The 13,720-nt window shown below is 47.9% G+C and overlaps 1 protein-coding gene across 2 annotated transcripts in view; it reads right to left on the minus strand.

The window, feature by feature from the left end:
- The window catches only part of UVH6 (RAD3-like DNA-binding helicase protein), a 113,418-nt gene that overhangs the window by 69,568 nt on the left and 30,130 nt on the right, over positions 1 to 13,720 (minus strand). Inside the window, exon 4 of one of the 2 annotated variants that reach the window (XM_087379927.1) lies at positions 3,552 to 3,745. The exons of the other annotated variant lie outside the window; for it this stretch is intronic. Coding sequence (XP_087236053.1) covers positions 3,552 to 3,745 — 194 coding nt within the window. The remainder of the gene's footprint in view (positions 1 to 3,551; positions 3,746 to 13,720) is intronic. 2 annotated transcript variants of the gene reach the window in all.

Genomic DNA, 13,720 nt, shown 5'->3' on the forward strand with positions numbered 1-13,720 from the left:
GCAATAAACAAGTCTCTCAGGGGGGGTCTCCTGATCCGTACCCAAAGATATCTGGCCCGATGGTCTCTCCTCATGACTGTGAGTATCGATCTGAGATGCTCTCTATAAAGAACTGCCACACCGCCAGATCCTCTGACTCCTCCTGATCATCTAGTCTGCTGTCGAAAGACAGACTCCCAGGCATACCCTGTCACCTGCGGCAAGCCTCTCTCTGGGCTCTCATGGGTCTCTGTAAAGAAGACGATGTCCTGATCAAAAAAGGCCTCTCGTAAGTTGCCAGGCTGAGCTGTGAGGGAACCATTACAGTTCCAAACTGCGAAACTCAAGCTATCTGGCAGACTACGTGTCCCATAGGCCTCGTGTCGTCAACTATGGGCTCCAGCCGGTCTAGATCGCATAGCTCCTATCAAAAGTCTGCCCTCTCTTATCACGGCCCACTTGCCCTCACGACGGGCAACATCCCTCTGTGCAATGAGACGTCTATGCTCCTCCCACTGAAGAGTTGTAAGGTCCTCATCCATGTGAATCTGTGGATGGTCCCTCAATCTGGATCTCCTTCGTAATACTGTGAGACGGGCCTCAGCATCTCTGAATCTGATGATAAGTGGCTGGTGCCGTGCTGGATCCCGGCCCACTCGATATGCAGCTACTATGCCATGATCCTGAACTCCGAGTGTCCCAGATATGAAATCTGTCGCCTGATCCATGGCTGATCTCGTATCTGATCGCTCAACTCCGCGGATGCGGATGTTGAGGGCCTTCTGAGCTCGCCGCTGACTCTCGGCAATAGTCTCAGAGACTGTGGTCTGCTGGGCCTGTGGGGCTCTACGCACAACGTCCACCCACTCTGAGGTCTTCTGTACCTCTGTCTGCAGTGTGGCCAACCTCTCCTCAACTGCTGCACTAGCTGGAGGAGCTACATGCAGCTGCTGGAGGCGATCATCGCATGCCACAACATGCTCCTGAATGCGTGCCTCCAGCTGCACTATGCGCTCAGCATGTGTCCGTAACTGGATGTCCCGATCAATATCTCTGGTATGAAGCTGGCGAATATGGGAGTCCTGATCACATCTATGACTCTCAACTGTCGATAGCTGATCAGTCAGTGTGTGTATCTGTGCTGTGAGAGACTGAATCGCAGCGCCCTGAAGTCTGCAAGTCTCCATGCACTGCATAACTAAATCTCTCAATCGCAGAGAGAGAGAGAGAGAGAGAGAGAGAGAGAGAGAGAGAGAGGCTTGATGATTGGATTCTTGGTTCCCCAGGTTTGTCAGCCTATCCCTTGAAGCCGTCTCACATTACGATATCTTCTTTGTATAAAGTTTTGCTGCCCCCAACTTGGGCTTCAGATAAGGCAAATCAACTCTAGCGCATGAATCGCCGAGCAAAGTGGTGGCAGAAGAGATTGCGGTAGCTTTGGACTTCCAAAGTTCCTCTTCGGCAGCAAGTTTTCTTGTGGCGGGTGAGGCTAGGGGTTTTTCCATCTAGACAGCTCTTGGCAAGAAGACATTGCTCTAGTTGCTTGTCACAGATGTATGGCTCCATGGGAATCTGTGCCTCATCTCCTTTGGCATTGTCCACACACCTGTGATTTCTTGGGTCTTCTTCGACAGCGCTTGAGAGCTAGATTTCCTACTACTACCTTTGGGAAGCATTTGTGGCTTTTTGGGATTCACCCATGCAGACCAAGGTTTGAGTTGTTCTTCACTTGGGTTCGTTACTGGGCCCTCTGGACTCTATGAAAGAATAGAAATCATGGAGTCTTTGGTGATCCACTTTTTCTATTTTCCCTTTTTTCAGGCGCTCTCTGCAACAATCTTTTTTTTAATTGTCTGTAAACCAAATACATAGACTACGATGTATATTTGTCATATAGTGAAATCTTCAGCTGATGTACTTTTGCGCTCGCCATTCTACAATTTCCACCCAAAAAAAAAAGTGTGTTTCAATCACATTATTTTCGTTCAAGCTCTAACTTTTCGTGAAGACCATACAATTTCATTTTAGTCTCTCCCAAGCGAATCTAAGAACAAAAAAGAAACTTAGACAATCTAGATGATAGGCTGACGCACCACTTAAGATATCCTCTTCATCTACTGAGGATCCTTTGCCAACCTAGCAGACTGTTGACGAGTAAATATGCCGACCTTCCACTGACCAACTGACCCACATCTAGGGCCAGCCTGTGCATAGTCTGCCGCAACTGCAACCTGCTCCAGGCCCTGCAAAACCTCCATATCTTCTGCTATTGCTGACATACTATTGGAGATTCTCTTTGGCTGCCATGTGAATGTCCTCCACCCAGCTAGATGCTTAGGAGACACGTGCACTTGCTAATATTAAAACCGATTTTGCTCATGTATTTCCTTCCAAGTTACTGCTTGGTCTACCACCCCTTGGGACAGCAAGTAATCAAACAGAATTAGTTCCAAGAGCTCAGCCTGTAAGCATGGCACCTTATAGGATGAGTCAAATGGAAGAGGATGTGATATCTCAACAATTCTCGGACGATTGGGGCGAATTAGAAAAAGTAAATCTCTCGGGGGTGTTACGATGCTATTAAAGCACAAAAAGGATGGAAGCTGGAGGATGTGCGTAAATTACAAAAAAGTTGAATAAAATTCCAATCAAGAATCAATATTCCCTTCCTAGGGTGTAGAGGGATGACTTGATTAATAGGCTGCAAGGAGCTACCTATATTACGAAGATTGACCTTCGTACTAGCTACCACTAGATACACATAACTGAGGAAGACGTCTATAAGACGGGATTTCAGACTAGGTGTGGCCATAATGAGTTCTTAGTACTCTCTTTTGGACTCATTAATGCTCCTGCGACCTTCCAGCATATGATGAAAGATGGTTTTTGTGAATATCTGGGAAAATTTTTAGTGAATTATATTTTGGTAAACAGTCATTCAATTGATGAGTATGTTGAACATCTCTGCATTGTGTTAGCAACACTAAAGCATGAGAAGTTGTATGCAAGGAGTCTTAAGAGCGAGTTCTTTCTAAAGAACTCATGTAGATTGGACATAAAATTTCCCAAGACGGCATGAGCATTGACATGGTTAAAAACTTGGCGGCATTATCTATATGGAGCCAAGTCTGTTGTATTGATGAACCATGAGTCTATCAAATACATATGAAATGTGGTGAAATGCCAGCACTGTCAAATAATAGCACCTTAGGGCTAGAGGATTGTTGCATTTTCTATACATCCCTAGAAATAAATGGAAAAGTATTTCCATGGACTTCATTGTTACCAGGCACCTAGCAGGGCCATGGTGCTCTTTGTGTTGTGGTAGATAGATTGACGAAGGTGGCTATTTTACCACAAAGATAGCTGCAAAGGCTGGCTCATCAGTTTCAGTTGTCCAAGCTATATGGGTTGGGAATAAGTAACGACTCAATTTACAGGTGTATGCTATACATATCTGCTTTTACCATTTTCAAATACTAAGGAAAGTTGATGAGATCTAAGGAACTGAGCATCTACTGACCAAATGAAGCAACCTATACATAAACCATTCGATTTTAACACAAGCTCACCTGCCACGAGTAAGAACCATTGGACACAGACAATCTCTTGTCAAGGACATTGTGAAACTTTGCAAGATCACAGGATTGAAATTCAAAAGCTTTGGGTACAAGTCTATTGGGCTCAAGGTCCCTGAGGTTATAATGACAGATTGAAATCGCTCAAAGACAGGCTTGATTGCAAGAGATGCATCAAGGCAACTAAGCTGCACATTGCACACAAAGAACAAAAAAACTGCATCAGTTCTGGAGTCATAACAATCACCTGAACTGAATGTGGAGCTTCTGCAGTAACAGGAATGCAAAATTATAAACTAGAAGCTTACAAAGCCTCATACGACAGAATCTTCCAAAATTCCCAAATTAATCTTTCTTAGATAATAAAAGAAATTAGAAACCATGAAAACTCTCACAGTGTGCATTACAAGTACAAAGCCTACAGCACAATTGAAAACGTGAAGTAGAGAGTGTTGTGAGAAGATGGACACCGTTTTGAGATTCCTGCTGGTTTCTTTTTCTTTTCAGACATCACAGTATTATCACAGTTACAAAGATTTACTACTTTCTAAATCGATGGCACCTAATGGACATTGTTCACCCTAAATATACCTTGACATTGAATCTTCCCAGACTTACCATGAGAATAAAAAGTGCAGTTTCCAACTAAACACATTTACCCACATGCTCTGCAATTCAGGATAAATCATATATGGACATGTCCTGGAAAAAACATGCAGATTTGATCATCCTCGTATGACAAAGTGCTAGACAAACACATTCCTCATGTGGATAGCAAGTGTTGTCAGCCCGTAATGATGCTGGGGTCTCTTTCCTGAAAAGAGAGTTGACTCATACTCATATGGTCTGTGTCTGGGCACCTCACTAAACTTCAGGATTTGAGAGAGCAATTGTTGAACATTGATGAGATCATTTTTCCCTTCAAGAAGGATGGTGCAGTACGAGCTGTTGCCAAGGTTGAGAATGAAACAAGCCTCCTACGCACAGATAGAGGGGGGGAGTATATGTCTCATGAATTTGAGGCTTATTTGAAAGAGAAAGGCATCACACATCAGCTTACAGTGAGGCTTACCCCTCAGCAAAATGGCAAAGCTGAGCGAAAGAATAGACTTCTTATGGAGATGGATAGATGCATGCTCACAAGCGAAAAATTGCCTCACACGGCTTGGTTTGAGGGTCTCTCGTATGCAAACTATATTTTGAAGCGGGCTCCCACTAAGGCTTTGAAAACAAAGACTCCTTATGAAGTTTGGCATGGGAGAAAACCTTCAGTGGAACATTTTCGTGCCTTTGGATGTGTTCAATACGCCCATGTGCCTATTGAGTTTTGACAGAAGCTGTCCGACAAGGCCACTAAGTGCATATTTGTTGGCTATAGTGCACAGAGCAAAGGTTACCGTCTCTACAATCCTACTTCACGCAACGTTTTTGTCAGCAGAGATGTAATCTCTTCAGAAAATTCAGCACATACACAAGCTGAATTTAATGTGCCTGCTTCTTCTACATCAAGTGATGTTTTTGAGGGATTAATACCCATTGCTTTGGGTTCCGCTTCTGACATCCTTGCTGAAAATCAGAATTTGCAGCAAGCTCCTCAAGTTCCACATGCCCAAATTCAACCACTGGCTGATTTAGTTCCTCCACAGGCAGTAGAAGATGCTGTCAGGCAAGAGATTACAGAAATACACGCAGTCAAATCGGTTCCCAATTGGCTGCTCCAAACTCTCAGGGAGAATAAGCTTGATGCTCCTTTGCCTAGCAGAACTCATAGTGCAGCAAGGGAAGAAGGGGGGGCTCTTTCTATTGAATCGGCTTATGCAGGTACTCTTCTTCATGAGGAAGAGCTTGATACTTTTGAAGAAGCTAAGGACAATGTGCATTGAATGAATGCCATGCAAGATGAGTTGCAGTCCATTGAGAAAATTCAGACCTGGAATCTTGTGGATTTGCCACCGTGCAAGAATGCCATAGGTATCAAATGGGTTTTCAAAGTTAAAAGAAAATCAGATGGATCCATTGACAGGTACAAGGCATGGCTGGTTGCAAAAGGCTATGCTCAAAAAAAGGGTATTGATTATGAGGAGACATTTGCTCCTACTTCTAGGATGACCACTATCAGATCAGTTATTGCTATGGCTGCCCATTTTGATTGGAATGTTCATCAATTGGATATAAAAACAACTTTTCTTAATGGAGACTTGTTGGAAGAGGTCTATGTCAAACAACTTCTTGGCTTTGAAATTTCGGGTAATGCACATAAAATTTGCAAGCTAAATAAAGCTTTGTATGGGCTGAAACAAGCCCACTCCAAGATTGATGCCTTTCTGTCCAGCAAGGGGCTTCATAACAGTCCAACTGAAAGTACCCTCTACATCAAGAAGGATGGGGGGGGATATTTTGGTCATCATTCTTTATGTAAATAACATGTTGTTCACAGGGTCACATGAAGAAAAAATTGCAGATTTCAAAGCTGAATTGAAAGCTATATTTGACATGTCAGATTTGGGCATGTTATACTTTTATTTGGGGATCTAGTTTATTGTCTCAATCCAAGTATGTGTAAAAGCTCTTGGATCGGTTCAACATGCACGATTGCAAGCTTATAGCCACTCCCATGGACCTAGGGCTGAAGCTTACTATGTATGATGCAGGTGAATCAATAGATGCCACACTCTACAGCCAGGCTATTGGATGCCTCATTTACTTGTGCAAACATGGCCCGATATTCAGTTTGCAGTATCTCACGTGAGCAAGTATATGCAAAGCCCAAAGACAGCACATTGGCAAGCTGTAAAACGCAAGGCACAAAGTCCTATGGCTTGATGTTTCCAGGGGGGGTGACTTGCAAATGCATGCTTAAAACGATTCAGATTGGGCTGGAGATTATGACACGAAGCAGTCCACAAGTGGTAATTGTTTCTTTTTGTTGTGGCTACTTCCTCATGTGAAGCTGAGTATAGGACAGCTTTCACAGCAATAGTTGAAAGTGTATGGCTACGCCGCTTATTTGCTGATCTTCACCTATCATTGGAGGGTACTTCTCCAATTCTCACTGATAGTCAGAGTGCTATAGTATTCAGGCCTTTGTTGGTCCTGAGCCTGCTTGAATCTCTCCTAGCATTCCCGGACTAACCGTTATGTCTTTGCCAGGTGTTTCTTTTCAATGGTTGGGTCGGCGTATTCATTTTGGCCAACTGGCTTATGTCTCATCTACGGTGCTGTGTTTCACCTACCCTAACCTTATCCTCAAGCCATGGCATGGTGGGGTTTATGATAGACCATGTAGGACCTAATGAGGCTAAGGTGGAGACCGTTGCAGTCTCTTCATCCAAACCACTCTAGATGACAACCCGCCGATCTAAACTTTTTCCTACCTTAACTGTACTAGCTACGCCTTTGCCCTCAGATTGGGAGGCAATTGCCTTCCTCATGGGGAAATCCTTATACAGATGATCCGCCCCACAACCAGAACACAAAGGAGTACTTCAATTGGGTGCGGTAGGCTCAGGCACAAGTTGATCATCCTTGTATGGGTAGTCTTTAAGGAAGTGAGGTCCTTGACATTTATCACACGCTATAGCCTGGTTGGCAGTTGCTTTGTATGGACGCTCACTAGCGTGGTGCGAACGTTGTCCAGTATAACATTGAATTTTCGATCTGCGATTCACGATGTTCATGTCTCTCACTCGCTGCATTGTAGGAGCCGTTTGATACAACCAATGTGAGTTTGTTGCCCCTGTGCCCAACCAATGTGAGTCCGTTGCCCGAGCATACGTCCCTCTTGATCTCTGACCTCTAGGTGCCACATAAGGGACTGGCGCTCAAACTGGTCTCTGCATCTCAGCAAAGCACGAATGAGACCCCCTGCTAGTCTCTGCCAAACCCTGTGAAGACTCCTCATTAGGGGGGAGTCCTTCCCCGTAAGGGGGGCCTCTAAGAAGATCCATCTATGTGAAGGCTGCCACTGTCCCCCGGTGCGTGGGGTGTTCCTCAGAAGCCCTCATTGTAAGAGGAGCTTCCAAGGCTCTACACCTGGGGTGAGGCCACGAACCACCAACTTGCCCAGAAGGGCCCTACTCTGCATCTCCGAATCAATGATACCCAAGCCTCCCAATGCCTGCGGCATGATCACCGTCTGCCAAGCTACTCGAGCCCTAGTGTTTCTCGTGCCGTCTGAACTGTTGAGAATAGGCATCTCCAGGAGTGGCTGGCCGACCAGCTCCCACGCAGCAAGGGGGGCCAGAGGGGGTAGGCTGGCCGACCAGCCAGGCTTTGGCCGACCAGCTGGTCGGCCCAGTTGGCTGACCGACCAGGCTGGTCGGTCTAGGCAATCTGGCCGACTCCCCCATGGCCTGCCCTATAAAAGGGACTCCTTCCCTTCACTTCCTTTACCACTCCTTGCAGCTCCTCAAGGCTCCAGCACACAGCCTGCTCCTGACCATCCCCTCAGAGCCCCCTCTCAGCTGCTCAGTTGGCTGCCCACACTCCCGCAGCAGATCTTGCCTCTTCAGGGCTCTTGCCTCCTCGCTCCAGGCCTCTACAGTTCCCTTGTTCCAAGGTTCCTGCCTCTTCACCCAGGCTCCTTCAGCCTCCTCTTCTCTAGGCTCTTGCCTCCTCAGTTCAGGCTCCTCTAGCCTCTTCACTCCAGGCCCCTGCCTCTTCGTTTCAGGCTTCTCCTGCCTCCGTGCTCTCAGGCTTCAGCTTTCTTGTGCCCCCCCTTTCCTTTGCTTCAGTTCAGCCTCTCCTGCAGCTCCTGTTTTCTTATCTTATTCAAGATATCTTGTATTTCAGTTGCTGCCCTGGTTTAAGGGCTGATTTACAGCAGATCAATTGTGGCACATTTTGTTATCTCTAGTGTTCTCTGTATGGCTCTATAATTTCAGTTTGTTTGCATCTTCCGCTGCCATTTTTAATATGGTATCAGAGCACCAGAATACTCTCTGATCTGGGAACTTCTATATTGATGAAGTTGAAGAAGTTTGTCCTCGTCAGCAACTCTCCTTCCCACTGACTACAGAGCTCTCTTCTCCCCTCCCTATATATATTTTTTTTTGCTGCCTGTCGGCAGCCCTGTTCTAGACCTTGATCTTTTCACCAGCCCCGTTCTCTTCAGCCCCTTGTTGCTGTCCACTCCCTGGTTTCAGTTATGGCTGATGAAACAAAGGATTCTACTCCGGATCGTCGCGTATCCCCTATGTCCAGTTTCTTTCAAGAGTCTGACAAGCCTGTACGTATTCCCACTCTTCCTACATTTCCAGATGCTCGGCAGTTAGATGGGACCAACTATTCTCTTTGGAAAATTCAGATGGCGTCTGTATTGGAATCTTATGATCTTGCTGAGTTTGTTGATCCCGGGATCCCTCGTCCGTCACCTAAGGAGGAGCCACATGCTTCTCTTATCTGGGATAAATTGAATGCTCGTGTACGCTCGTTCATCTTTCTCAATTGTCAACCAGGGGTTCTCAATCATATCAAGCATCTTACTTCTGCACGTGCTATTTGGGAATTTCTTGATGGCATGTATCTTCGCGTCACACCCATGAAACGTATTTCCTTGGAAGTTCAGCTTCGTCGCCTCGATCCGACTACTTCCCCTTCCATACGGGACCACATCAACAAAATGCAGAGCATGCATCAGGACATCCTCCATGCAGGCAAGGCTATCTCCTCCGAAGATATGGCTATTACTCTCTTATCTCATGTTATTACTGACAGTCGATATGCAGCATTCTATTCTTCTCTTATTACCTCTGGCCGCCTCAGCACCATCACTTGGGAGGAACTTGTCCCCATGATGATGGATCAGGAGGAACAGTTCACTAAAACCTCTGATGGTTCTTCTGAGGCTCTTGTGGCTCACCGTCCCAAATCACGATCCAAGAATGCCCCGTCCTCTGCCAATAACTCATCTCCTTCAGATCCCTCCAGTGACCGTCCTGCTCCCAAAGGTAATTGCAATCACTGTGGCACTCCTGGCCATTATTGGCGCAATTGTCCCTACCGCAAACACAAACGAGCTGACGCACCCCTGGCCGCTGCGGCTGATGCTTCCCTTACCCCTACTCCTGCATTTGTTCACCTTGAGCTCTTGAATTCGGTACCCCTTCCTGCAGCAGAGTCATTGGCTCTCCATGGCTCTGATGCTCGTGAATGGATTGTTGATAGTGGGGCCTCTCGGCATATGACCCCCTCCTCCTCACTGCTCAAGGATCTCACTCCTCATCCTGGTCGTGTCTGCATCGGTGATAAGCACTCTATTCCTGTTCATTCAGAGGGCTCTCTTGATATTATTCCTGATGGCAAAGGGGGTAAACACTCTTCTCGTGTTCTTTATGTTCCGTCTCTCGGCTTTCATCTCCTTTCGGTTCATCAGATTTGTCAAAACAATATGAAAGTTGAGTTTGAAGCGGCCTCTGTCACCATCCGCGATTGTGCCACCGGACAGCCGGTTTGGACCGACCATTCTACTAATGGTATCTACAAGCTTGTCGCCCTTCCCTCCCTTACAGGAACCTCTCTTGGCGACCTTTGGCATTATCGGTTTGGTCATCTACACATTGATGCTCTCCATCGTGCTTTCCGTGATCAGCTTGTCCTCGGCCTCCCTAACGTCGGCACTCGCCAAGGTCTCTGTCCCTCTTGCATATTGGGCAAACAACATCGCGAGCCGTTCGTCCATCATGCCTCTCGCCGTGCCACTGTTCCGCTTGGTCTTGTTCACCTCGACTTATGTAGCCCTATGCAGATTATGTCACTTGGGGGAGCCTCGTACTACATGCTCCTTGTTGATGATTTCAGTCGCTATTCTTGGATCTATTTTCTTTCCCACAAGGATCTGGCTTTCAGTCGTTTCCAGACCTGGCTAGCCATGGTGGAAAAAGAATCCAATCACTCCCTCAAAATTCTTCGTGCTGATAAAGGTGGTGAATTCACCTCTCTCGAGTTTGATCGGTTCTTGAGTAGTCATGGTGTCAAACGGGAATTTGCCAACACAGGTACCCCTTCTGATAATGGCGTGGTTGAACGTAAACATCGTACCGGTGTTGAAATGGCTCGGACCATGCTCACTCACAGTCAACTCCCTCAGTCTCTCTGGGCCGAGGCCATGATGACCGCCATCCATACTCTTAACCGCTCTCCGACATCAGCAGTCCCAGGCATGACCCCTTATCAGGCTTACTATGGATCTAAGCCCGATGTTTCCCATTTTCGGGTATTTGGCTGTGATGCTTATGTTCATATTCCTAAATCTGATCGTGGAAAGCTTGATCCTAAGTCCCACAAGCTCTTGTTCGTAGGCTACAACTCCGTCTCCACTGGCTATCGCCTCTATGATCCTCGCCGCCGCATTATCTCCGTGAGCAGGGATGTCCTTTTCGACGAGCAGGTCCTTCCGCCATCCTCCGACTCTCCTCCTATTCTTGGAGATCCGTCCGATGCCCCGGAGCCCTCTCTCCCTCCACCTGCCTCGTCCCCCGTTACATCACCTCCTATTCTCTCTCCTCCGCCTCCTTCTCCAGCTCCACCCTCGTCTGCTCCTCCTTTGGAACCCCGCTCGGTACGTGTTCCGCGATGGCTCATTGATACTCTCCGCTCCTCCGGTCTTGAGGATCCCTACTCCGAACCACACCCTGATGATGGGCCTCGTCGCTCTCGTCGCCATCTCCCACCGTCCTCTTCTGATCCCCTTCATGTCAATTACGCCCTTATGTCTCGCATCCTCGCCACTCGTGAGCCCACTACCGTTCCTCAGGCTCTGGCCCAGCCTCATTGGAAACAGGCTATGGAAGCGGAAATGCATGCTCTTCTTCGGAACCACACCTGGGACCTTGTCCCTCGTCCCTCACATCGTTCCGTCATTGGTGTCCGGTGGATTTTCAAAACAAAATACACCTCTGATGGTTCTGTCGACAAGGTTAAAGCTCGGCTGGTGGCTAAAGGCTATGCCCAACGACCCGGCATCGACTATGGGGAGACCTTTGCACCTACCGCCCGGATGAGCACCATCCGAACGATCCTCGCTCTTGCAGCCCACCATCAGTGGCCCATCTTTCAAATGGACGTCAAATCTGCATTTTTGAATGGTGATCTTCATGAAGAGGTATATGTGGATCAGCCACCTGGCTTCATTAATTCTCGTTCTCCTTTCATGGTCTGTCGCCTTCGCAAGGCCCTCTACGGTCTCAAGCAAGCTCCTCGGGCCTGGAATCAGCGTATTGATACCCTCTTCTGCCGCCAAGGACTTCTTCGCTCTCTGGCTGATCCCAATCTTTATCTTTTTCATGAAGGACAGCTTCATACCTTCATCATTCTTTATGTGGATGATTTAATCCTCACCGGGAGTCATACCAATCATATCCTTGCCATTAAAGTTGCTCTTCAAACTGAATTTGAGATGACAGACATGGGCCTTCTCCATTTTTTCTTGGGTCTTGAGATTTGGCGGACTAAGAGGGGGTATTTTGTCTCTCAGCAACGCTATGTTCACGAGCTCCTCGAAACTTTCCACATGGCTGACTGTCGGCCCATCACTTCTCCCATGGATCCCAACTCTAAACTCTCTGCTTCTGGGTCCACTGCTTATCCTGATGCCTCCCTCTACCGCCAGCTTGTTGGATCTCTTCTCTGGCTACTTAACACTCGACTGGATCTCGGCTTCTCTGTCGGCACCCTCAGTACCTTCATGCAAACCCCTTCACTTTCTCATTGGCAAGCTGCTCGACGTCTCCTCCGCTATCTTCAGGGGACCTCTACTTTCGGGCTCTTATATGCTGCCGGTGGATCCTCTCCTTCCCCACTCACTCTCCGAGGTTGGAGTGACTCCGATTGGGCTGGCGACCCCGATTCTCGCCGCTCTACCACGGGCTATGTTTTCTCCTTTGGCTCTGCGGCTATCTCCTGGTCCAGTAAACGCCAACCCACGGTCGCCCTATCTTCCACCGAGGCTGAGTATCGGGCTATGTGTAGTGCCACCTGTGAGGCTGTGTGGCTTCGGCGCCTTCTTCTCGATTGTGGTTTTCAGCAACCCACTTCTACCACACTTTTTTGTGACAATCAAAGCTGTATTGCCCTTGCTCGCAATCCGGTTTTCCATGCTCGGACAAAACACATTGAAATTCAGTACCACTACACGCGAGAGAAGGTTCTTGACGGTACCATTGTGCTCCTATTCAGCACCACTTCCGACAACGTCGCCGACATATTTACCAAACCTGTTTCTCCTCCCCTTCTCCAACGTCATACCAGCTCTCTGGGTCTTGTGCCACACCCTAGAGCTGAGAGGGGGTGTTGAGAATAGGCATCTCCAGGAGTGGCTGGCCGACCAGCTCCCACGCAGCAAGGGGGGCCAGAGGGGGTAGGCTGGCCGACCAGCCAGGCTTTGGCCGACCAACTGGTCGGCCCAGTTGGCTGACCGACCAGGCTGGTCGGTCTAGGCAATCTGGCCGACTCCCCCCTGGCCTGCCCTATAAAAGGGACTCCTTCCCTTCACTTCCTTTACCACTCCTTGCAGCTCCTCAAGGCTCCAGCACACAGCCTGCTCCTGACCATCCCCTCAGAGCCCCCTCTCAGCTGCTCAGTTGGCTGCCCACACTCCCGCAGCAGATCTTGCCTCTTCAGGGCTCTTGCCTCCTCGCTCCAGGCCTCTACAGTTCCCTTGTTCCAAGGTTCCTGCCTCTTCACCCAGGCTCCTTCAGCCTCCTCTTCTCTAGGCTCTTGCCTCCTCAGTTCAGGCTCCTCTAGCCTCTTCACTCCAGGCCCCTGCCTCTTCGTTTCAGGCTTCTCCTGCCTCCGTGCTCTCAGGCTTCAGCTTTCTTGTGCCCCCCCTTTCCTCTCCTTCAGTTCAGCCTCTCTTGCAGCTCCTGTTTTCTTATCTTATTCAAGATATCTTGTATTTCAGTTGCTGCCCTGGTTTAAGGGCTGATTTACAGCAGATCAATTGTGGCACATTTTGTTATCTCTAGTGTTCTCTGTATGGCTCTATAATTTCAGTTTGTTTGCATCTTCCGCTGCCATTTTTAATATGAACCTGCCCAGAGGAGGTTGCGTACCAACTATCGGAGCTGCCCAATGCATCCTTTGTGAAAGCACCAGCAGGAGGCTATATACCAGGCCGTGGCAAGAGGGACTTAGTTTGCCACTAAGGCGCGACCTGTGAGGGAGAG

This window comes from Dipteris shenzhenensis, chromosome 1 (assembly GCF_047967505.1).
Source record: "Dipteris shenzhenensis isolate YYH24624 ecotype China chromosome 1, Dip_SZ_1.0, whole genome shotgun sequence".
Taxonomy (NCBI): Eukaryota; Viridiplantae; Streptophyta; class Polypodiopsida; order Gleicheniales; family Dipteridaceae; genus Dipteris; species Dipteris shenzhenensis.